The sequence below is a fragment of the Sceloporus occidentalis genome, unplaced genomic scaffold (assembly GCF_023333645.1).
Source record: "Sceloporus occidentalis isolate IW3139 unplaced genomic scaffold, rSceOcc1.0.p SCAF_2, whole genome shotgun sequence".
Taxonomy (NCBI): Eukaryota; Metazoa; Chordata; class Lepidosauria; order Squamata; family Phrynosomatidae; genus Sceloporus; species Sceloporus occidentalis.
This window is the reverse complement of record NW_028316982.1, coordinates 92,899,220-92,922,726: the sequence shown is the minus strand read 5'-3', so window position 1 is coordinate 92,922,726 and position 23,507 is coordinate 92,899,220. Positions and strand designations below refer to the sequence as shown.

The window sequence follows — 23,507 nt, the reverse complement described above, 5'->3', positions numbered from 1 at the left end:
TGGGCACAAAAGATAGGGCATGATACTGGATATAATCAATGGGAGGAAATATGGAATAGGAAAATGAAACATACTTTGTGCCAGGTTTTGAGAGAAAATAACTATAGGATGATGTATAGATGGCATTTATCGCCACAAAGAATTGCCCAGATATTTTAAGGAACAAAACCAAATTGTTGGAAATGCTCCCATGTGACAGTTCCATACTACAATCTGTAGTGGACATGTCCCAAAGTCAGAAAAATTTGGATAGAAATTTATAAAATAATAACAATAGAACTAGAGATAGATGTGACATTTTCACCAGAGGTATTTTGTTAGGTATGATTAAAAAACCCAGAAAAGATAGATGGGAGATTGGTTTTTCATCTGTTAACATATGCAAGAATAACATATGCACAGATATGGAAGAGGGAGGAAACACCAACAGTAGCATTATGGTTAATTCAATTATATGAAATGGCAGAACTAGATAAGATGACATGCTAGATGAAAGGGAAAATGGAAAATTATATTAAAAACATGGCAAGTGTTCTATAATTAGAAAAGTGTTGGAAATATATTATTGAAAATTAAAGGAAAGAAGATATAAAGATAGCTACAGAAAAGTAAGTAAATAAAACATGTAAGAAGGAGAAAATGAGACTAGATATATCGTATCGTAACTAAACCAAGAGAAAACAATATTAAGTTTACTTAATGAAGAAAGTATAGGAGATATAGCAAATAAAATTCATTGTTATCTTTACTTTTATTTTATAACATTGGTTCGGACTCAAAAGTAGAGTCATACAAATATATTGGGTACAGGAAAGAACATTAGACTTCAGTAATAGCAAGACTAGGGTGGAAGGAAGTCATTCTGTTTATATTAGATGTATTTTACAATTTAAAAGGATGGATGAGATGTCAGTCTGTGGTTTATTAGTTATTGTAGAGTATAAGTTTATGTTGACAGTTGGATTTATTATAGAAGGTGTTTTTATGTCTGTATGATTGGACTAAATTTTTATGAGATGAATAAAAATAAACTAAAAAAATATTACACTGGAAGCCCTAGAAAATACCCAGAGAGAAGGTATTTCTTCCAGACTGAGTAAGTGACATTGCAAGTACCAGTCCTGCAGATATGGGGGCTATGCTTCTAGAGTTTCTAGCCACAGGGATTTTTTTTTGTGTGTGAATACAAATGCTAATAATTGATAAATCATGAGTTAAATTTCACTGACACTGAGTTATAGGTTAGTGAACCACTTTTTCACCTGTGGTATGTTGCACTGCTGCATTTTCATCTTAGAAGCAAAAGTAACTGGTAGTTTTTTGGTTTATTCTTTTGGGTTTGAGGGAACTGATTTTTGTGCAATTTGTGGAATCAGGATAGATTTTTTTTATGGGAAATCACTGCTCTAGGCAGTATTCCCAAGTGTTTTTCAATCAACTTGGGAGACCTTTGGGCAACAAAAAAGGGATTGAGGGTTGTCTGTGGCCTGTTTCCCCACCCTGAAGAATTCTGCGGGATTACAGATACCCTTCCTCTTTTTCCAATCTGAGGTGGAGTTTGGAAGTTTTTGCTTGCAATTCCGAATAACTTGAATGTGCTGTGTCATCTATACTTGCAAAATACGGTTAATCTTAACCACAGTTAGTCTCTAAAATCAGCTCTACCTATTGAAGCTAGCTTATTCAATCATACTTTAGCTCAGGTTAACTGCACTTCTGTGTATGAGCACTTCACCTTCAGATTTGTTTCTCTCTTGACTCTTGTCAGCCTCTGTTTCAGAGTGGACAGCTTAGGAAACAATGCAGGGACAAACCGTAGTTTTGGGCACAGAAACACAATCTATTTGAAATACCAATGTTATGTTAAGACAGCAACAAACCATGGCTTCTAATTGTTTGTTTCTGGCTAGAAGCCATATTTATTTGTGGAATTGGGTTTGAACACAACAGCAAGCAAGAATAAAGCAAACTGCAACCTGGTTTATGTGTGAACCTAGCCCGTTTCACTTAGCACAAATATATCTCTTAACTTTCTAGAATGAAATTGACCAAAGCATACATGCAAACAGTGGAAGTATCCCAAATATTTAAAGTGATATGAAATTTTCACAGTTTTTTTTTTACTAATATTGGAAGACAACTGCCAAAAATGACTTTTTTTTGTTTTTTCTTTCTTTCAGTCATAGTATATTCACTGTGAAAATGCTAAGAATCGCTTCTGAATCAACTCAGGTGATGCAGGTCAACGAGTAAGTGATCTTTCTGTTAAAATAAGTCATTTTTACTTCTTAAACATAACATAAGGTAACCTATAAACATATAACCTTTTTATCTACCTTTAGGTTATTCCTCTGTGACCTTGCTGGCTCAGAGCGTTGTACCAGAACCCACAATGAAGGAAATAGATTAAAAGAAAGTGGCAATATTAACAACTCATTGCTCATTCTAGGCAAATGCATCAATGCCTTGAAGACCACCCAACAATCAAAGTATGTTCCAGTTGAGTTTTCAGCTTTCCATCAGGGGAATCAAATTTCTTCTTGCTGGTCCTCTATATAAAGGGAAGGCAAATGCTAGGTGTGGGGTGATGGTGATGACAAGATGTGCGTTTATTTTGGATGCACACTACTACTAATATTTTTTGTGACTTAGGGTCGGTACAGACCGTAAAAAGGACTGGCTTCTTGGCGGCTTGGGGTGTGACATACGCATGACACACACCCTCAAGACGCCAGGAACATGCTGTGAAGCTGCCCACAGCAACCACACAGTGGTGGTGGTGTGGCATTTACACACCGCACACCGCCAAAACCCAGAAAAACTGCTGCCACAGAGGCAAAGACACTATTCCCAGAGCAAAAAGGAGCAGCTTTCTGCTGCTGCTTTTTTCCAGCACAAAATAAAGCAGCTTTCTGCTGCTTCTTTTTGTGCTGGGAAAATGCTGGGTTGGGGGTCTGGCATGCAGTTGCTTTGGCCCCAACTTGGCAATCAAAGGGGTGGCGGCAAGCTGCTCCTTTGGGGCCATGTGTTTCGCCCCTGTTTGCATGTTGGAGATGTCTTTTCTTTAAAAAATGTGAAATATCCCAACTGGGTATTCTCTTCCCTCCCTCTTCCTTCCACAATGATGCACAGACAGGTTTAGGAGTTTGTCCCATTGTGCTTTATATTTCCTGTGTGATATGAATTGTAACAAAAGGGAAGGAATGAAAAAAGAGTTTGTCTACTCTAAAACAAGGTTTTTGGTCCTGACTTTGGTCTGGACTTTCTTAATGAGAATTGCTCCCTTGTCAATACAGTGCGCCCATGGTTTATGCGGGGGATCCGTTCCGGACACCCCCCCCGCGTATGCCAAATACCGTGTATGCTCGAGCCCCATCCACAGGCATGTGCCACATTCATTCAAATGGGACCCCCTTGCGCCCCGTGCAGCTCTACACAGGTTTGAGCATGTGTTCAAACCTGCGTATAGTGCACCCGCATATGACGTGGGCGCACTGTACTAGAAGTGCACAATTGGTAATCTGGGAACTTAATCTGGTTTCAAGAGGAATGACAGTTTATGCAATGTCACATTTGTCTCATTCTAGGCTGCAGCAGCACATCCCATTTCGTGAAAGCAAGCTAACTCACTTCTTTCAAGGTTTCTTCAGCGGTAAAGGGAAGGTGTGCATGATAGTTAATGTCAGCCAGAGTGCTGCGGCATATGATGAAACACTCAATGTGCTCAAGTTTTCATCAATTGCTCAAAAAGTAAGTGTGATCAAACAGTAGCTGAAAACAAATGACTGTGAAATTGTTCCCAGATCAACAAAAAGCTATAGGTTCACAAATGACTGTAGGATTTGTAATGGATCAGTGCTCTTGGGAATTCTCAAGAGGACTAATTGAGAGCTGTTAGTGAAGCTGGGTGTGCAAGTTCAACTCATGTGTGCTTTTGATTTGGAAGAAAATCCCACACCTTTCCAACAGGGTGTGTTCATGCACAAGTGTGCAGGGCATTACAGCCTTGATTTCTGAGTCTTAGTGCCACTGGGTAGTTTAGGTTATTTTGTTGTTGGTTAAACCTTTAATTGCTTTTGGATCACTTCACTTAACTAACTAGGGGCACATGTACAGCAAAGATGGGGGCCAATTCCCCCTCTCTCCAAGTTGGGCCAAAACTAACAAACAGGGAGAAATGTAAGGTGCTGCATTTAAGCAGAAAAAATGAAAGGTTCACCTGGCTTGACATTACAAATTGAACATAAATCAGCAGTGTGATGAGTCAGCAGCTAAAAAAGCAGATGTAATTCTAGGTTACATCAATAGGAGTATAGTATCTAGAGAACAAGGAAAGTAATAAGTCACTTTATTCTGCTCTGGAAGAGGCCGCAAGCGCCTTCAAAAGCACTCAAAACAAATTGTCATCCATCCTCTGTTTAAAAAGCTACAAAGAAGGAAACCACCACACTCAGAGGCAGTATATTTCACTGATAGAGAAACTATGTAGCGTGGTTTTGGGTAGTATTAGAAGAAAGTGTGGATTCTGCAGAGTATATGGTGGGAAACTTCAAGTTAGAGATTTGTCAGGAAGGTCTTACAACAGCTCGGATAACTTACAACTGTAGTTTTTATATGTTTTTGTTTATTAAACAGGTCATGGTCTTAGATTCTCCCAACTCTCCTCCAAAAGAGACTTTTGACCAAATATCTGTCAATGCAGAATATGAAGGGAACACTGAAGAGGGTGTATGTTTACCCAAGAAAAGAGCCACTATGCTTTGGGAAAGGAATCTGGAAGATGTGATGGAAGATGAAGAAGAGCTGGTAGAAGACAGCAGTGGTGTACACGATGTAAACAGCATAGCAGAAAGCATACTGGTAAAGGAAAATGAGTATGAGGGGGGAGAGGAGACACCAAGCCAGACAGAAGATGAGAGTGATATCATCATTGGAAAAGAAGACTATCAGGTATGTCCTTGGGTTTTTTTTTTTTTTTTTTTGTCCCCAAATGGGTCTAAAACTGTAGTGCTTCTCTTTTCCTAACCCTACAAAGCACACCCTTACCTTCTCAAAATAGCAAAAAGAGAAAAATTGGCCAAAATGACAAATGGACGTGATATCACTTCATTTTGGAAATGCTGAAACCCGCTGGTGCAGCCTGCTAGCTGGGCAATAATAAAAAAATGCCCTGCATCCTCTGTGCAGCTGCTCACTGCTGACCTAAATAGAGCAGCAAAAATGCAGAGCAGTTATTATTATGTTTATTATTAAAGAGTTGCATGCTGTATTTTAGATAATGATGTTCCATTTTTCTGTCATAAATCATACTGAAGGCTGTTGAAAACTTAAAATACATATTTTAAAATACACAACAATAAAAAAAAACTAATATAATGGAAGCATACCATAACTTAAGAAAGCACCCACAACTTATAGTCAATGAAAGAGCATAGGTTGATTCCAACATGGCCATTGTGTTAGCAGATGACACTTCCATGAATGGAAGATGTGCATTTGTGAGGGAAACAATCTGCACTTCCTCCCACACATCCTAAAAACCTCCTCTGGAGGGCTAAACCTAGCAGATCGTGTTTTGGGCTGCAGAAAGGACGGGTGGGAAAATTCCTAATCAATTCAGAATCATTGTGTCTGCCTGAATATCTGCTGGAATAAAAAGTGTCACAGGAGCGTATTTTAAAATGTATAAATGTTTGTGATTGACTGACTGACTTTCCATGGAAGACTAATTTTTTGTTTATACACAACTGAAAATGTTTTGTCTCCACCAATACTACTCCACCAATAGAGATGGGGCCTTGGGCTTTAAAACTGGGAAGCAGATGTTTTAATTTGTCTTTTCTTTTCTACGTGGTAATTTTATCTATTCCTCTATTTAATTGTTATTATCTTAGAATGTAGCCTTGGGCAGGCTTTTATATACTCGTTAATTTTACCGACTTTGTACAGCGCTGTGTATAATTACAGCGCTCTAGAAATAAAGTTAATAATAATAATAATAACAACAGATATTGAGCAGATTGATGAGAGGCTAATTTTGCAAAAGCCTCTTTCATGATAGGCCTGAAGTAGAGTGAAGATAGTAGCAATGAAAGTGTGTCTGCACAACACTGGAGAGTTAATAGGACAAGATGCAGTGTGATGTAATATGCTTTCTTTTTCTGTGCACATGTGTGCATATAACTATAAATATACATGCCTCTTCAGATATCCTGCAACCACACGGATGTGGTGTGGTAGTAATGGGGATAAGGCATGGTGTGGCCTGATGCTAAATCCCCTCCCCTTTTATGAAGGAAGTAAATTAAAAAGACCAGACTTTCCAGTCTAAGCTACCTTGCTGAGTAACAAAAACCCAGGTACTGCCCTGGAGCTACTTGATTGGAGGATGGGATTAAAATATAATAGTTGCAAAATGAGAGAGCAGGTGTGTGGGAAAGACCATGACCAATTGGGCTGTTCTGTGTCTGTATTAGTGCAGACAGCTCTATATATGTATCTGTCTCATAAGGCCCTGGACAGTTGTTGCCAGTCAAATCTTTCTCTGTTTGCATTCTTTGGGATGTAAATGGTGGGATGGAGGAGAAGGGTTTGATTGTGAGGCTATTGGGATGCACTGAAATCATGTGGTTGATCACACAGTGTCAAGCTATAATCGGTGAATGAGAAATCTCTGTGCACTTTTCCATCCTGTCTTTTTTCTTCTCCCTCTCTGCCAAGAACGTGAGCTGAAATGGGATATGTAAAGCAGGTTTAGAGCCTATGTCAGGAAAGGGAAACATTGGCCTTCCTTAATTTTAGAATACAATTCCTATAATGCCCATTGGCCATGCTGGCTAGAACATCTGGGAACTGAGGTCCAAAAAATTTGGAGAGTTGTACTTGGATTTGTATGTCTGTGAGAAAGTGGAAAATACTATGGCCACACCAGGAATTATTGTGCTCATTATATACAGCTAGAATGTTCAAAAGTTCCAATAAATATTTTGGCATATTGGTATTTAAATATTCTTGTCTATTTAAAGCACTGATGGTCACCTGCCAGGAGCAGGATGGGAAGATACATTAGTCCTGATAGGATATGCCTATGGTTAATTGGCTGGCTAAAAATGCCCCCCATTCTCTCAAATGTTGAGTTTTAATGTTTTTTTGAGGAATTGGAGATCTCAAATGGTCTTGGGGAAGCCACATGTGACCATCACTTTGGTAATACAGTGCAACTGCGTTTTACGCGGGCGAGCCATATGCGGCTTTCAGCATATGCTGAAATCCGCACCGGAAGAGCCTGTCGCGCACCCCAGAAGAACTAATGGGGCGTGCGCCCATTGTGCGTGTGTGCCACTGTGCGCCATGGGCACAAACCCTATGGGGCTTCAGCATACGCTGATTTCCCCTTACGCGGAGGGATCCAGAACGGATCCTTGCATAATGGGAGGGCGCACTGTAATATGAATGCTAAAAATGAGAAGGGTCCATATTATTTGCCTTCTGTAGTGAGTAAGTCAATTTCAGTATTTCTGCCTCTGCATTAATCCCATTTTTATTGCTACAAAATAGTCCTCTTGGTTACTAGAAAATATTTTTGTTTCTTCTTGTGATGTGAGACATTGTAGTAGGCTGTAGTAGGCTTTTGAGCATGAAATCCAATACAAGTTTTCAAACCTGAGAAATGTCCTGCAGAAATGAGCGCTGAATAATATTTTCCTTATATTAATTCCACTCCATGTGCTCATGCTTAGAGGCTGCTCCATATAATAGAGGAACTGAAAAACAAGTTGATTGATGAAAGAAAAGATAAGCTACTTCTGGAGCTAAACATTCGTGAAGAAGTTACACGGGAATTTGCTCAGTATTATAATGAAAAAGAGAATGCTCTCAAGTAAGTTGGCTGTTATGTTTTTAGAGTAATACTGAGACTTTCTCTATGCAAAGACTAGCATGCATCCACCAAACAGCTGCCTGTAAGTTATAGAGACTGGGAACATAAGAACAGACCTAGTGTGTGTGGCACATTAAGTGGCTACACTGCCAGCTGCATGCAGCCCTTGGGCACTATCTGTCTAGCCCTGAGGAATTACAACAATTAATCAGCTTTGGCTGACCTGTTAGAAAGACTCATGTTCTACTGCTAGGACAATGATCTTCATCATGATACTGTGCCTTGTATGTAGATTAGCAGTATAAATCTTTGCAAATTTCATTCTTGTTGGCAAGAATGAATAAGTTTACAATTTTTCTCCCTTCTGTGAGATATTCCTTGAAAATTGGGTAGCTTCTCAGTGGCTAAAAGTAACTAAAATTAAACAGCTCTGACAAGGAATGTGCAAAACAACAACAAACCCAAATCAAACCTATATGTGGGTTTTTTAGGGTTTTTTTGCACAGAGAATGGCTCTGGCTGGATAGAAAACTGTATTTTCTGTGCAGCAAACCTGTTTTTGGTGCAGAAAATGAGGGGGCGAATAGAGAGGGTTTGGTGCAAAATCAGTGTCAAAGTACAGAGATTCTTGTCTATCCATTCTCCTTGTTAGGGTTTCCTTGTCAAGGTTTCCATTCTCCTTGCCAGGGTTTCAAAGTGTGGTGGAGTCTCTTTCTTTGGAGGTTTTTAAACAGAGGCTGGGATTAGAAATGAATTCCTATATGCTTTTGCATACAGTGTTTAAGTATCAGCAAGTCCTTTTAAAAAGCAAGTAGAATGTCTGGTCAAGGGATACACCTGACATACAACGTATTTCTCTCACTGTTATATTTAGGATGTTTTTTAGTCATAGGGAGGACATGATGGAGGAGAACTGTGAGAAACGTGTGGAGATTTACAAGAAGCTGGCTAAAGAATGCACACAGCAAGCAAATGGAGAAATAGCAGAAAAAGGTGCGCAAGACAGAACACAGGTAAATGCACGAGCCAGCTGTCATCAGCCAATGGGATGCTGATAGAGATGGGCCAACATAATAACAACCAATAATAATAATATTTATTTATTTATACCCCACTCTTCATCCAAAAGGCTATCTGAGCAGCTTACAAATTGTTAATTAGACATTTCCCTGCCCTCTGGCTTACAATCTAAAGAGACAAGACACAAAAGGAGAAGGCAGTGGCAGTGGGGAAGGGGGAAAGTCCAGCAGATCTTCTCTCCCTCTGATTTCTGGACCACAGCAGATGGACTGGAGGGAGGGCCCTTCTTCTTTCAGACAAGACCTGATGGCGCTGGCTTGCCTTTCTCTCCCTCTGGATGGTGGATGGAGAGAGGGCCTTCTTCTTTCAGGCAAGGCCCAATTGAGCTGGGTTGCCCTTCTCTCTCTCTGGATGGTGGATAGAGAAGAGAGCAGTAGCAGCCATTCACAGTGAAGGCTGGAGAAGATAAATAGGGCTGTTGCTGACAGGGAAAGTTAGACAGGGTTTCACTAAGTCCAGAGAAGGACAGTTGTTGTGAGGGTTCCAGTGTGGGACAGGGACTGTTAGGGGTAGAGTCCAAAGGTGGGGGACTCCCTATCAGTATATGTCCAGAACTCTGTAGGATTTAGTTAGTCCTGGTGGCTGGTGTAGGTTTAGAAAAAAACCCTAAAGATAAGGATGGTGTGAGGGTCCTGATTATAAGTATGTTAATTGCTGTAGAGAAGATGGAGAAGTTAATTAACCTGTAACTGAATGAAACTAAGAAAAAAATACCTGAAAGTTACAAACATATGCAACATCTCAATAAGCAAAATACTGTTTAAACCTTCCTTATAAATAAAGTTTTATTCTTGTTTTAAATAGAGGCTTGTTTGGCACTTGAATAATGTAACCACGCTACTAGGTATTATATGAAAGTAAATTCTAAAAGAAACAGATAAACAGTTTTGGTGGTCATCGAAGAAATTTTGTGGTGGTAATTAAAAGTGGTCGTGATAAATTGGTGGCAGCGGTGGGACAGACCCAGGGTGTTGTCATCCCAGAACAAATAAAGTAGTTTAAAGAGACCCTCAGCTGTTGTTGAACTGTTGTTGATGTGAAAAAGTCAGAAAGTGACAGTGACAAAGTTAGGTAGAGCAATGCTGAAAGAAAAATATGCTTAGACATGGAAAATTTGGTGAATTTAAAAAAAGCAAGTTAAACACATATAGGGCATTATAATCCATGTTCTCAGACATCTTGATGTATTATGTGATAAGGATACCAGTTGCCTTCTGTTGATGGAAAAGTCTTCTCCTACAGATCTGTATGAACCCCTTTTCATGTCTCCCTTTTTATTTCCTGTTTCTTGCAACAAGGGATATGAAGCTGAAGATGCTTCTAATCTTTCTTGCATGGTGGAATCAATGCAACAGAATGTCTCTGATATTAAGCAGCAGGCAGCCATGGCATACAGAGCAATTGATGCCTTGGAAGAACCCCAGACAACTATTGAGCGGCTTGAAAAACAATTAGCTGAAGTTACAGCTGAGCTATCTCAAATTCGAGAGGAGCTTTTGTGCCGGAATCAAGGTAGGCATGGTGAGAAGAACCACAGGCTGGCATCCTGTTAGTGACACGTGCAGTCAACTTATGCATATGTATGTCTTTTTATGGTTGTTGCAGAGGGAACAATTCACTACCTCCTTTGCAGAATTCCCCCTAACCAGTGAGCTCACTGTAGTCCTGGATTATTACGTGACCATGTTTGAGTGTGGGACAGCTGAGAGATGTTCAGCTATGTTCTAATGCACATAGCAGCCATCAAGAAGACCTTTTGTACTCCGAATAAATGGCCTGTAACTGTGACAGGACAAGAGTGTGTGACAGGATAGATCTTGAAGTGTGGATAAGCTTGTGTGGTAGAACTGAGTATTTTAAATACCCTGCACCAAAGATCTTCAAGTCATTTCCAACTTATGGTGACCCTAACAGGGAGCTTTCTTGGTAAGATTTGTTCAGAGGAGGTTTGCTTTTGTTTTCCTCTGAAGCTGAGAAAGGGTGACTAAACTATGCTGCAGTCCAACGCTCAAACCACTAAACTATGCTGGCTGCCAAAAATGCTGGCAATGACCTATAAAGCCCCTTATAGGACTGGACTGGAGCTCTGGAGACCAGGGCTCAAATCCCTGCTCGGCCATGGAAACGCACTGGGCAAGTCACCCTTTCTTGGCTGCAGAAGAAAACAAAGGCAAACCTCCTCTGAACAAATATTGTCAAGAAAGCTCCATGTTAGGGTCACCATAAGTTGGAAATAACTTGAAGACACATAAGAAAAGCATTTTAGATCAGACATCTTCAGGAATGGGTTCAGCTAGCACTAGTTTTAACAGTGCAAAGGCACTCCTGGCTACTGCAGATGCCTAATCATTTGAATCCAAGCCTACACCTAAACTGTGAACCTGCATTTCCAGGAGTATAGCCCAATCCTGCTAACAGTGAATTCCTACTCTGATATTCCTACACTTAAAAGAGACCAGAACACCTGTGCTTTCCAGTGATGGAGGGGAAACATCCGAATGTGGGTTGCTCCTCATCGCTCCAGTAGGAAGGAAGTGGACTAAGGAAGCTACCAGCAGGGGGAGCAAAGCCCCCATAGCTCTGAGTCTAGTTTCCACCTCCATTGCTGGAAAGAAACAACTCACAGGTAAGGTCAATGCTTCTTCTTGTAAAGATTAAGTTTCAGTTTGTTGGTTCTACTGTAACTGATGCTGGGCATTACATTTACACTTACTTAAAATATATTCCCTCTATTAGTTCTTAAAAGAAAGGGACAATTTATTTTTGTTCCATTGCAGTGTCAAACAAATGTAGTAGAGCTGAGATAGGTATCATGTCTGATGCATTGTTAAACAAACCTGAGTAATTCTGTCCATGTCATTGATTTAATATTATTAACAATTCTTACATTATAGCAGAGGCAATGAAAGAAGATAAACTGAGTGAATCTGCTAAAGTTCTTCAAGACGCTGTTGAGGTAAATGTGCTTTTAATTTCTTCACTGCACTGTACTTTTTTGTTCAGCCTTAGGCCAGAAGAATCTTTCTCAGTTTCATGAACAACAGTCTATGAAGCCAAGAAATATCAACCCAGCCTGCATTAATTTTGAGTTTGCAAACAGCCACATTCCAATGCACTGGCATCTCTAATCCTGAATTTCTTGTTTTTGTTGAAGAAAATGGCTCTACAGAACAAACGCATACAAGAGCTAAGTCAAGTTGTGGAGCAAAAGGATGATGAAATTAGGAGGCTGCAAGTTCTGATAAATGAAATGGAGGCTGTCATAAAAGTGTCTGTAAGTGCTTATTTCACTTCTTCTCAAAAGTAGCATCGTATGTTAACAGATCTGCCTACTCCCCAGGATGAAGTGTTCAGGCTGAGATTCCAAGGCCATATAGTCAGTAGGGGCAATAGAAAGGGCCTACTGAATGTGTGTGTGTGTGTGTGTGTGTGTGTGTGTGTGTATACATATACAGAAGACTTCAGTGGCTACAAGCACTCTTAAAATTGACAAGACTTTCTAAGTTTAGTGATAAGAAGATGGGGGGAGGGTGGGATGCTGTCCAGATAACTGTTTTTTAAGAGGCAGGCATAACACTACTTAGACATGCATAAAATAGCTTGATGGTTCTCAGATTCCAGACATACAATGTGCCACATGTGGCAGAACCAGAAATGCAGAAAATGAACGAGTTACTTTGCTGCTTTTGGATACAGCTTATATTTCTTTTGGACCCAGGGCATGGTCTGAAGGCACATAATGCAGCAATATTGCTGGAGTGAAGCAGTTTTAAGTCAGGTTAATGTGTGGAGCCAATGTGCTATAGTGATTTGAACATTGGATAAGACTCTGAGACCAGAGTTTGATTCCCTGCTTGATCATGGAAACCCACTGGCTGATCTTGGGAAAGTCACACACTCTCAGCCCCATAAAATCTGTGACACATTCACTTTAGGGTCACCATAAATCAGAAAGGACTTGAAGGCACACAACACAAGAAATGCGTGGGTGAAATACTATATGGAAAATAGCAGAATTAGACTTCTGAAACTTTTTGTCCTTTTCCTGAAAGCCTCAAATACATCAACCAACAGTAAATAGTTGATCAGAACTTCACTCCCAGTTGGAAATGAATGCCTTCTGCCTAATAGATCCCACATTAATGTAAAGGGATTGAAATTCTGTTCATATTATCACGTCACATTTGATGATCTTTCATAACAATGTCCAGAAAACCCATTGCCAAACACTGGCATAGTGTTTCCAGTCACTCAGCATTCAGCAGTGGGGCAGACAAATGGATAGTTGGCTTTCCTCTATATTTTGCTGGTACATCATGGTGATGCTACTTTTTTTGGGTCTAGGCCTCATCTGAGAGAGGGTCTCTGTATAGACACAGACATACACATTCACCCTCATCTCACTCCATGTACAAGTTCAGAAGTGGGATCGAGGCTTAAATCAGGGGTGACAAATACAGTTTAGGAGGCTGTGTAGAATTGTCATAGAATTGTCTCTCTCATTTTAATATAGGAGAACACAATCATTGCTATTAAACATGAAATGGGACATGAGGATCCTAACAAACTAAGTTGTACCCACTCTGGTGAGTCCTTGGAGAAATCTGCAGGTATTGGAAGAAAACGGTGTATAGAAAGCCAGGAAGAAGAGGATGGCCCACCTGCAAAGCAAGGTATCATTTCCTGTTCTGCAGGTGCAGAAAGACTCCAGAAGTCAAAAATTACTAAACTGCGGCAGCATACATTAATAGCTGAATAGAAGAAATGTGACTCTCAAATCCCACATGGAGATGTATTTTGCATGTACTCTTTATTGCTTTTATCTTCTAAAGGTCTAAAATAAATATTTTAATAGAAAATCAGTTTTTCTTTTTCATGTTGCATATGTATTTGTCACAGAATAAATGTTAAACTAACTTATGTTTAGTGAGTTTGCTTGGTCCTGTGTATAAGTGTATATGTGTGTGTGTGCATAAGTGTAGACATGTAACATATTCTACCTTCTCAGAGGGTTTTCCAAAATCTTTGGTATGTAACTCCAATGCAGATGTTGTGTTTCCTTAACCATGAGCAAGTGAGTGGATGTGTGAGTTCATAAAATGCTTAGCTTTTTGTGGGGTATTCGGGCTATGTGGCCATGTTCTAGAAGAGTTTCTTCCTGACATTTCGCCAGCATCCGTGGCTGGCATCTTCAGAGAACTACAGATGTTGGCGAAACGTCAGGAAGAAACTCTTCTAGAACATGGCCACATACCCCGAAAACACCACAAAAAACTGTGGATGCCGGACATGAAAGCCTTCGACTCCACGTCATAAAATTCTTCTTTTCCGTGAGGATTCTTATTGTTCCCCCTTTTCAGCATTCTTGATTGTGATATTGTATTTTTACATCTACACTGAGGCTGAGCCAACCACAGTTAGTACTTCCGATTTAAAAAAACAACAACAACCAAGTTTTGAAATTGCAAGGAAACATTGCAGTAAGTTAAAAGGCTGTCTGCCTAAGAAAACATGTTTTTCAGGTCCTTCAGTAAGAAAAGTATTTGTTTCTCTCTTTAATCAAAGATAGGTCTTTATTTAAATAACTAAAGAAAGTAATTGGTATAATGCTAAAATGGTAGTCATTTGATGGCTAGTATATTGCAATAATAATGAAGAGCCTAAATACTTTAAAGGCAACTTGTTAGCCGCTTTGATTGTTTTATTACTGAAAAGCAGGATAATAATAAATGTTTTATTTTATTATTTATTATAAGTTGCTGTCTGCTTTGCTAATCTCATTTTAAGCATAAAGGCTGAGATCCAGCGTTGTTAGATGTAAATCCATCTGATGATAATATCCACCAAATCCTACCTTTTCAGATAGCCAGTATCCCAGGGCTTCTGGGGCACTGCAGATTAGGATACTGGGAAATTATGTCTGCAGTATTCCTCTGGTTGCAGGGTGCAGCTGAGGAAACTCCTTGAGGTCCTACTAAAATCAGTTCTCTCCGTGTGCCCCGTGACTTGGAGAGCACTTCGGTTCCTTGCATCTTGATATATAGCATTGTTGAAACTGTTGGTTAGGGGATGGACTGACTGAATTGTTAGGGTTTATGGGTTATGTTCAGTCACTAGGGACTGCAAACATGAATCCCGAAAACTGAAATCATTAAGTCCAAATTACAGTCTTGCAACTACTGAACAGGATGCTACTTACACTGTCTTGCACTAGCCTCACAGTTCTGCATTTGGCTGACCTATAATTTTTTTAAAATGTTCTTTCAACTTGGGAACTTTTAGTGCCATAAAAAAATACAGATAGGAAGTTGCACAGGAGTGTAAAAAAACTGGAATTGTGCCTTACTGTTGTCCTTGTTTGTTGCCCAAGCTTTTAAGGCTTCTACCCTTTGATAATATAGTGGAAATAAGAGCAATCTAGCTCTCACTTAGGAAAGGTTAGGCTCAGCTTGGCAAAAATAAGTAAATAGTAAAAATTGATAGTAAATAGTGATACAAAAGTGAATATCTAAGGAGTGCTATTTTCTCTGCTTTGCATTCTTGAGTCATAACTGATGTCTTAAGTTAATGAGAAGTTGGAGTAGTTCAGGTGAAGCTAACTTCCTGTGACCCTGCTCAGTGATGATGTTCATACCTTTTTAGATATTCTAAAGCAAGGATGGGTGATGCATAGCCTCTCCGATGTTGTTGAACTGCAAGCCCCATCACTTCTTATCTTGCTTTCTACTAGTTAGGGCTGATGGAGAACATTTTGATGACTTCAAAATATCCACCCCTGCTGTATGTTGGGTTGGCTGCTTGACTTTTCCCAAGACCTGAACATATGAAAGAAGTTGAAAGTACATAATCGGCTGGAATCCAAAATTAGAAATAGCCTGATGACTTAATGATGGTGTAACCCCCAGATATGCCAATATAAGTACTTTGTTGTTACTGTGCAAGGAGGTATCCAGTAGCTCCTTGCAGAACTCATTTTCTTCACTAGTCCAGTCGATGCTGGGTATCACCAGGACAAAACCTCTGTTCAAATGGCTACCGATTGATGATTGGGATGTGGTTCAACATTGTCTAGCTGCTATTTTGCAGCTGTGAAGAAAGGAACACCTGTCTCCTTAACCGCCACTGTACATATGCTAGCAGAGCTTTCAATAGGATATTGGCCATGGCCTTTAAAAGTGCAACCTTATACCCTTTTCTGAGTGAAGGTGTTCTGTCTTTCTCTCTCTTTCTCTGTGTTTATCTCTCTCTCTTGCTTTGTCCATAAATTTTCTAAACAGTTTCTGAAATTGCTTGGTACACCTATTGTGGCTTCTGATTGAATAAAAATAACCATCTTTTTAATTTCTGTAGGGTCCACTAACAGCAGTGCTACAGATACCATAGAGACAAAGGAACCTGAAGAAATGCGACCCCACACTCTGAAAGAAAAAGGAGAAGTGGTAGCATTGGAAGAAAAAAATAAACTGCTAGAGATTCAGTTGGTCACACTTAGAGCCGAGTTAGAAAAAGAGAAAAATGAGAATGAGGGGTTTTCTAGAAAAATAGCTAGCTTGTCTCAGGAGCTTTTTACTTCAGAAGAAAAAGCTTCTGACTTGAGTAGGGAACTCCAGCAGCAACGGGTTAATATTGAGAAAATAACATCTGAACTGGTTGCACTGAAAGATACAAATAAGAACCAAGGAGAGCAAATTCAGAAACTACTTGGAGAAATAGAAGTGGCTAGTCAAACTATTGCAGAACAAAAAATAAATACAAAAGCAGTTGAGGTAAAAATAGGTGAGCTGAGCAGGTTAGGTTCACAGGGCCTTACCACAAGTATTGATTTGGCAAGTCCAAAGAGGGTAGAAGAGCTTCCAAAAGAAGGAGAGAAGGAATCTCATGTTAACTGTGGTCAAAGAAGCTCATTTCACTGTAGCATTGAAAGTATCTGGGAAGTGAGCAAGCAGATCATTCATGCTTCTTCTCAAAAAAGCAGTCAGATTGAAAACCTCCTCCAACAGCTGGAACAATTGCAGAGGAGGGCTCAGGATGCTGAAGATGAGATGTGTAAGTTGAAGGTAGAGATGACTGAGACAACCAATCAGTTGCATACATCTTTGCAGGAAAAAGAGTGCCTGATTAATCAGTTAAAGGACTTTCAAGAAGAAAATGCTCTTTATGCTGAAAAATATAGAGAGGAGCAGAAAAAAGCACATGACTATCTTGAGCAACTTGAAAATAAAGATGAGCTCATGGAAGAGGATAGGGCAGCAAAGGAGGCCAAGATAACCTGTTTAGAGCAAACACTGAGAGATAAGGAGTCAGCCATTTTAGCTATGGAAATAGAGGTAAAAGACCTGCAAGAGAAACTTAATGTTTCAGAATCTAAAATCAGGAGGTTAGATGATCAGGAATCACAACTGAAGGCAGAAGTTGTCGAACTGAGGAAGAAATTGAGGACCACTGAACCACAAGAAAAAGATAAGGAAGAAGCAAAGCAAATGACAGAACAGTAAGTAACCATTATTTTGTTTCTACACCCACATGCTAATAAGGGTAAAAAACCATAAATCCGAGGTGAGATTATGTTTACCCCTTCCTCTTCTTCCAAAAGCTGGGGACAGCTTGCATAGGATGGTCTCTCATCCAGCCACTGTTTTTTATCTTCATTTGTTGCACTATATCATCTCATCAAATTATTGGCAGACCCTTGTGGGGTTTTTTTGTAAATTGCTGCAACACATGCCTGCTATTTTTCTGCTGTAAAAAGAGAATAGAGGAAAGCTTAATTGAACTAACACAAAAAGAGAAAAATATTCAATTAGGTAAAATAATTGTGTCTGTAGACTATTTCGACACCTTTTCTAAAGTTTTCTTACAAGTTATTTTAGAATAGTACAGATTGTTAAAGATCAGGATTGGGTCATGTTTCCCATTCTTAAAAGGAAATCTTTGTAAGGATTAAGGTTTTGCAAACTGGTTCATTTTTTTTTGCTGGAGGACCTTTTAACTTCAAATTGTCCTAGAACAATTACTTTTAAGCAAGTAATTCTCAGAGGGGAGTAGCAGAAGAGGGCTATATTGCACCTAAGTTGCATTACCAGGAAAACAATTTATATAGTGGCATCAAATCTGCCTGCTGCTGAAGTCAGAGGACACTTTGCAAAATTACATTCTTATTGTTTTGGTTGGGTGTGGAACTTGCTGTCTTCCATGTGTTGATGCTTGACTAGTCTCAAAATCTGTCACCAATATCAATGTTGACAGTGAGCAATGGTAATTGGAATCCAACATCATTGGGAAGACCATAGGTTCCCCAGTTTTGATCTAGATCCATATGGATAATAGAAAAGTGATCTATTTGTAGCTAGACATTGGCTTTGTGTATGTGAATGTTAGCACTTCCAACTACTCAGTAGTTGTCTGATCAGCACCAGCTCTTATAGATAGTCTTCAAATTATTGAACAGAGCTATAAGTACATGTCTCATGACAACAGGTTCCAGGGATGTGCTGTTAAATACTGCCCCAAAATATGAGATGTGTCTGGAAATGGTCACTTCCAGAGATAAATTGGGGTGAAAAGGCAACAGCTCACACAAGCAGTCTGCTCACTAAACTGTATTTGAGCATGAATCTGTGACTGGTGGTAATGAACTGTTTACCCATCCACATAAACCACATCCCAATCACCAAACATATTAATTCTTTTCTGAATGAAAGGGAATTAAAATATTCTAATGATTAAAGCAAAACTGCTTGTTCTGATGGACCACATGGGACTTTTCCATATGGTGGTGAGGTATGTTATAAAAGGTGAGAATGTGGGAAGTTTTTGTGCCAGACCTTTGTACCTTTGCCAGCTCCTTCTTAGGAAGCTGGCAATGACTGGAACATGGGTCATACCAATAGGCAAATTCCAATGAGGGTTTAATAAAACACCTGCTGAGTTAAAAGAGGAGTTTGAACTGTGGAACCTTCAACAATAAGTGGCAATAATTCTAGTTTTCTGTGCTTCTGTTCTAAAACTTGACTTGCCAAATTTAGACTCTAAGGACTGAGAAATTAATACTATTATATAACTACTTCTTTTCAGACTGAATAGCAAGCTCTCGGAGAGCATTGCTCTTTCCTCCAATCTGCGAATAGAAATTCAGCGGAAAGATGAAGAGTATGCAGACCTCAAAGAGAAGTTGGCTGATGCCAAAAAACAAATCGAACAAGTCCAGAGAGAGGTTTGTAAGCAGATCAGTCAGGGAAGAGCTCTTTCCCCACCTACTCTGTCTTGTACAACTTTTTACTAGTTTTCATTTCCCTCATCTTTATTTGGATAATCATTGTTGGAGTCAAGGAGTGATGTGGTGTGGACTAATTCTAAAGACACTAATGAAGAAGCTGAACAGATCAGGCTTTTGGTGCATAACTAGTCATCACAATATACCAGACTTCGCTAACATGGTATTTTTGTTTTGATTACAACTCCCATTATCCACAGCCAAATCTGGATTCTAATATGTCGTTGGACTTTGTCTCCCAAAAACCCCATCAAACACAATTAATAGAGATTTGGAAAATTTAAAGATATAGCCATGTTAGTCTGTAGAATTAATATGTATAGAGATTTTGTAGCACCTTTGAGATTAACTGGATAAAAAGAAGAAGTTTGTAGCATGAGCTTTCATAGATTTTAGCCTACTTCTTCAGATGCTTATGATGGAGTGGAAGCAAGGTACAGACAGGAGATTTGAAGAGTTATGGTTCAAGAACATTTGGGGACAACAAGTTTGGGAATTGCTACTCTAAACTAGTAGTTAGTATTCTGTCCCTCCTTCTCAGTATTCCAAATTGCAATGCAAAGTGAACGAGTGAATAATGAGGTTGCTTCTGGCTTAACATCTGAAAGTATACCATTCTGAATAAATAAGTGCCATACACATGCTAAAGTCACTATGATCTTAACTGCATACAAGGTAAACCCTCTGAATATTCTTAAAGGTGTGCAGCATGCGTTCTGAAGACAAATCACTGCGGAGTAAAGTCAGTGAACTTGAAAAGGCTAAAAACCAGCTCACTGAAGAGCTAGAAGTCAAGCAAAGAACAATTCAACAATTTAACCAGGTACTTTGAAATGATCACAATTGTATGTTACTGTGAGGATGACTTGTACGTACAAGATAAAAAAAATGCAGAAAGAACTTATACAGTCTTGGGATGGAAAATGGCCAGGGGTAGGCAACACATGGGCCAAATGTCTGTCTTTTTTTGCAGCCCTCACCACACTTGCCAGAATTTGGTTTCATGGCACTGCCAACAGGAAAACAAAGGGTGAAGATATGTGGAGATTTTAAGGCAATCCTTCTTTACTCTGTTTGCAGAGGAGTTGGCATTTGCTGTTATTTTGTCATCATGCTGTCATGTTTCTGCAACAGTGCAGCATAGTGGCCCCCAATCAGTTTCAGAGGAGAGGGAGACCTCTTGGGCTCCAACAAACTACAATTCCCAGAATTTCACAGCATTGAGCCATGGTGGTTAAAGTGGTGTCAAACCAGATTATTTCTGCAGTGGGGATGCAGCATTAGTTACAATTCACTCTTAACATGCCTATTCAAAAGTAAGCCAAATTGAAAGCGATGCAACTTCTAGGACTGGATCTCAAGTCCCAGTGAGCACAGTGCGGCCTGTGTCTGAGCTAACATCAATAGCAGCCATGGCGAACCCATGACACGCATGCCCTCTCTGGCACGCAAAGCCCTCTCCGTGGGCACGCATGCTGTCACCTCGTGGCCCGGGTGCTGCCGCCTTATGGGTTTTGCTAAGCCTCCACCTCCTCCTCCTCCTCTTTTGCTGCTCAGTCCTGGGTCATTTCCTCATTCATGGAGGAGAGGGAGCCTTTGCTGGAGGAGAAGCTCTGTGAGCTGGAAGGCATCGAGAGCACTGGGCCACTTGTTGCGTGGCTTCTGGGAGCCACCTGCCAGAGCCCCGGAGGCGGCCGAGGAAAAGCCCCGCCTCACCAGGGAGGGAGAGGGAGAAGGAGTCACCCATTCCTCTGTCACCAGTAAAGGCAGCTGCAGTGCCCGACTTTGGAGGAAGAAGAGGAGGGAAGCTGAGCCCCATGTGGCAATGAGCCTCCTGATGCTCCACTCCTGGATGATGGGGTTTTTAAAAACCTAATGGTGGGTTATTTTCCCCATTCAACAGGGGCAGAGGGGTTGGAGGGAGTTTGCCATTGCCTTCCCCTAAGGCTGAGAGAGTGTGATTTGCTTATTTAATTATCTATCTACCTCAGCAGACTAGTCCTCTGTGCAGAAGTTGTTGTTGTGTACCTCCACGTCATTTCCAACTTATGGCGACCTTAAGGTGAACCTATCCTGGGGTTTTCTTGGCAAGATTTGTTCAGAGAGGATTTTTGCTATTGTCTTCCCCTAAGAGATCGTGTGACTTGTCCAAGGCCACCCAGTGGGTTTCATGGCCAAGCTCAGGTCCTCCATTTTTTCCCTGAGTGTTCCCCCGATGTCCCACCCCTGAAAGTCCCTCCCCCCATAAATCTTCCCCCCCCCCCAGGCACCAGGTGATACCTGGTGTGAGAACACCACTAAATTTGGGCACTCGGTCTCCAAAAGGTTCACCATCACTGCCTTTTTATTTATTCACTGTGCAATGGGACTTTCAGTAGTTGGTCAGGTATTAATACTGATGCAGTATTTTTGTTCTAGAGTAGTTGTACTTTCTATTTCTTTGTCCAAATTAGGAAGAACTGAATAAGAAACTGGAGGATATTCGACATCAGTACCGGAAAGCGTGTGAGGGTATGTAATAACCAGTATGCATTTGTGATTTCTTTTTTCCTTTACATGCTTTTGGCACTCTTCTTCTCTTATTGCTGTTATTCTTACTACTACTTCTAATGGTTTTTATTATGATTTAATGACATTATTTTCTCTAAACTACTTTGTCAGTTTTGCCTATAAATATGACAGGTGAAAGATTAATCTTTGCAGTTATTAGAAAAGCGTGCCATGATTTTCATTTACGTAAGATACATCTTGTGTTGATGACGTGACATTTGATATTTAGAATATTAGTTTAGAATGCAATGTTAAAAAAGTGAACATATTTCAAATAAGAATGAAATGGTTCATTAATTTCAAAGCAGTCATCTTGAAAGGAGAAATCTTGAAATATTTATGGGACCCAGCATTAGCTAAGGGAGGTTCAGTTTAGTTTAACACATACTACGTGAGGTCTAGTACTCATTTATGGGACAGGACATCATTGAGATAGAGAAGGCATAGTAAGCAATACTCACTGATGGATGCTTTACAGTAAAGTAGTTGACCGACAGACTGGGAACAGTTGTTAATGGCTTTAATTATTCTGCCAAACGGGGGCAAAAATGTTGCATGACTTGGCAAAGGAAATGATTGAGTGTCACTGTTCATGAAATGTTGTAAGCAGGGAAAGGTTTAATCTGTCCCTCTAATACAGGGATGGGAATCATTGCAGGCCTCTAGATTTTATTAGACTGCAACTCCCTGAAGCCCCAACCAGCATACCCAGTTGTGGCAAATATGGGGAGGTGCAGTCCCAAAACATCCGTCAACATGATTCTGTTCTTGCTCTTATGTTTGCTATTATAAAATCAAAAGGAGGTTTAACAAGGCTTTTACTGAAAATCTTGGTTTCAGTATATTATGAATCCATTGCTAAAAATTAGCCAAGATAATAACTTCTCTAATAGTGAATTCTGTTGGAACCAACAAGATTGCCAAATAGTGTACAGTGAATTTGTGGAAAAGGAGCTCCACCATTTGGCCCTGACATCACATCAAAATGCCCACCTTATTGATTTTCATGTGCTTGGCACAAAGTCTGAAGTGGCAAGCCCACACTTTTGGGACAAGAAGGATGAACAAGGATGTTTTGACAGGGAATAGTGCAACTTGTGGTCCTCCCCAAGCATAGACGCTAATCTAGCAGAAGCATATTTGAAAAGGTGTAAAGAAACAATTAAAATGTGTTTTTTTAAAAAAAAATATTTAGATATATCTCATAAAGATAAAATCATCAAAGATATGAAACTGACTTTGGAAGAGCAAGAGCAGACTCAATCTGAACAAGAGGAAGTACTTGAGGCTCGGTTAGAAGAGAATGAAAGATGTGCTTCAGGTAAGTGATGATGAAGAATAACATTTCTCATCCCCTCCACAACATCTCTTTGATACACTCTGTAAAAAAAAGGTCTCCTCATCTTGACTGATCTAAATTGTTTGGAACCATGCTGGTGGTATTTTCAAGTGTAGTCCACTACTTGTATTCTGTAGGCATAGCTGTTGCAGCAAGAACTGCTATGTAGCAAATTTGTTTGCTCTTTTAAAGAAGACTGGCAAATTTATTATGGCGTAAGCTTTCAAGGACTAGAGTTCAGTACATGAAGTAGAATTCAAAGATATAGCTGTGTTAGTCTGGAAAATCAGTATGCAAAGGGGATCGTACAGCACCATTGAGACTAACTAGAGACAGAGGTTGGTAGCATGTACTTTCCTAAACTTGAGCCTACTTCCTCAGATGCA

General features: G+C 39.9%; 1 protein-coding gene across 4 annotated transcripts in view; it reads left to right on the top strand.

Moving 5' to 3' along the window:
• Positions 1-23,507, top strand: part of KIF20B (kinesin family member 20B) — a 56,311-nt gene that overhangs the window by 15,901 nt on the left and 16,903 nt on the right. For all 4 annotated transcript variants that reach the window (XM_089510305.1, XM_089510302.1, XM_089510306.1 and 1 more), the window contains 15 exons: positions 2,181-2,249; positions 2,343-2,489; positions 3,588-3,750; positions 4,636-4,950; positions 7,740-7,879; positions 8,754-8,892; positions 10,258-10,471; positions 11,854-11,915; positions 12,114-12,233; positions 13,473-13,632; positions 16,310-17,450; positions 19,034-19,172; positions 19,933-20,055; positions 21,686-21,743; positions 22,978-23,103. In XM_089510305.1, coding sequence (XP_089366431.1) covers positions 2,181-2,249; positions 2,343-2,489; positions 3,588-3,750; positions 4,636-4,950; positions 7,740-7,879; positions 8,754-8,892; positions 10,258-10,471; positions 11,854-11,915; positions 12,114-12,233; positions 13,473-13,632; positions 16,310-17,450; positions 19,034-19,172; positions 19,933-20,055; positions 21,686-21,743; positions 22,978-23,103 — 3,116 coding nt within the window. The remainder of the gene's footprint in view (positions 1-2,180; positions 2,250-2,342; positions 2,490-3,587; positions 3,751-4,635; positions 4,951-7,739; positions 7,880-8,753; positions 8,893-10,257; positions 10,472-11,853; positions 11,916-12,113; positions 12,234-13,472; positions 13,633-16,309; positions 17,451-19,033; positions 19,173-19,932; positions 20,056-21,685; positions 21,744-22,977; positions 23,104-23,507) is intronic.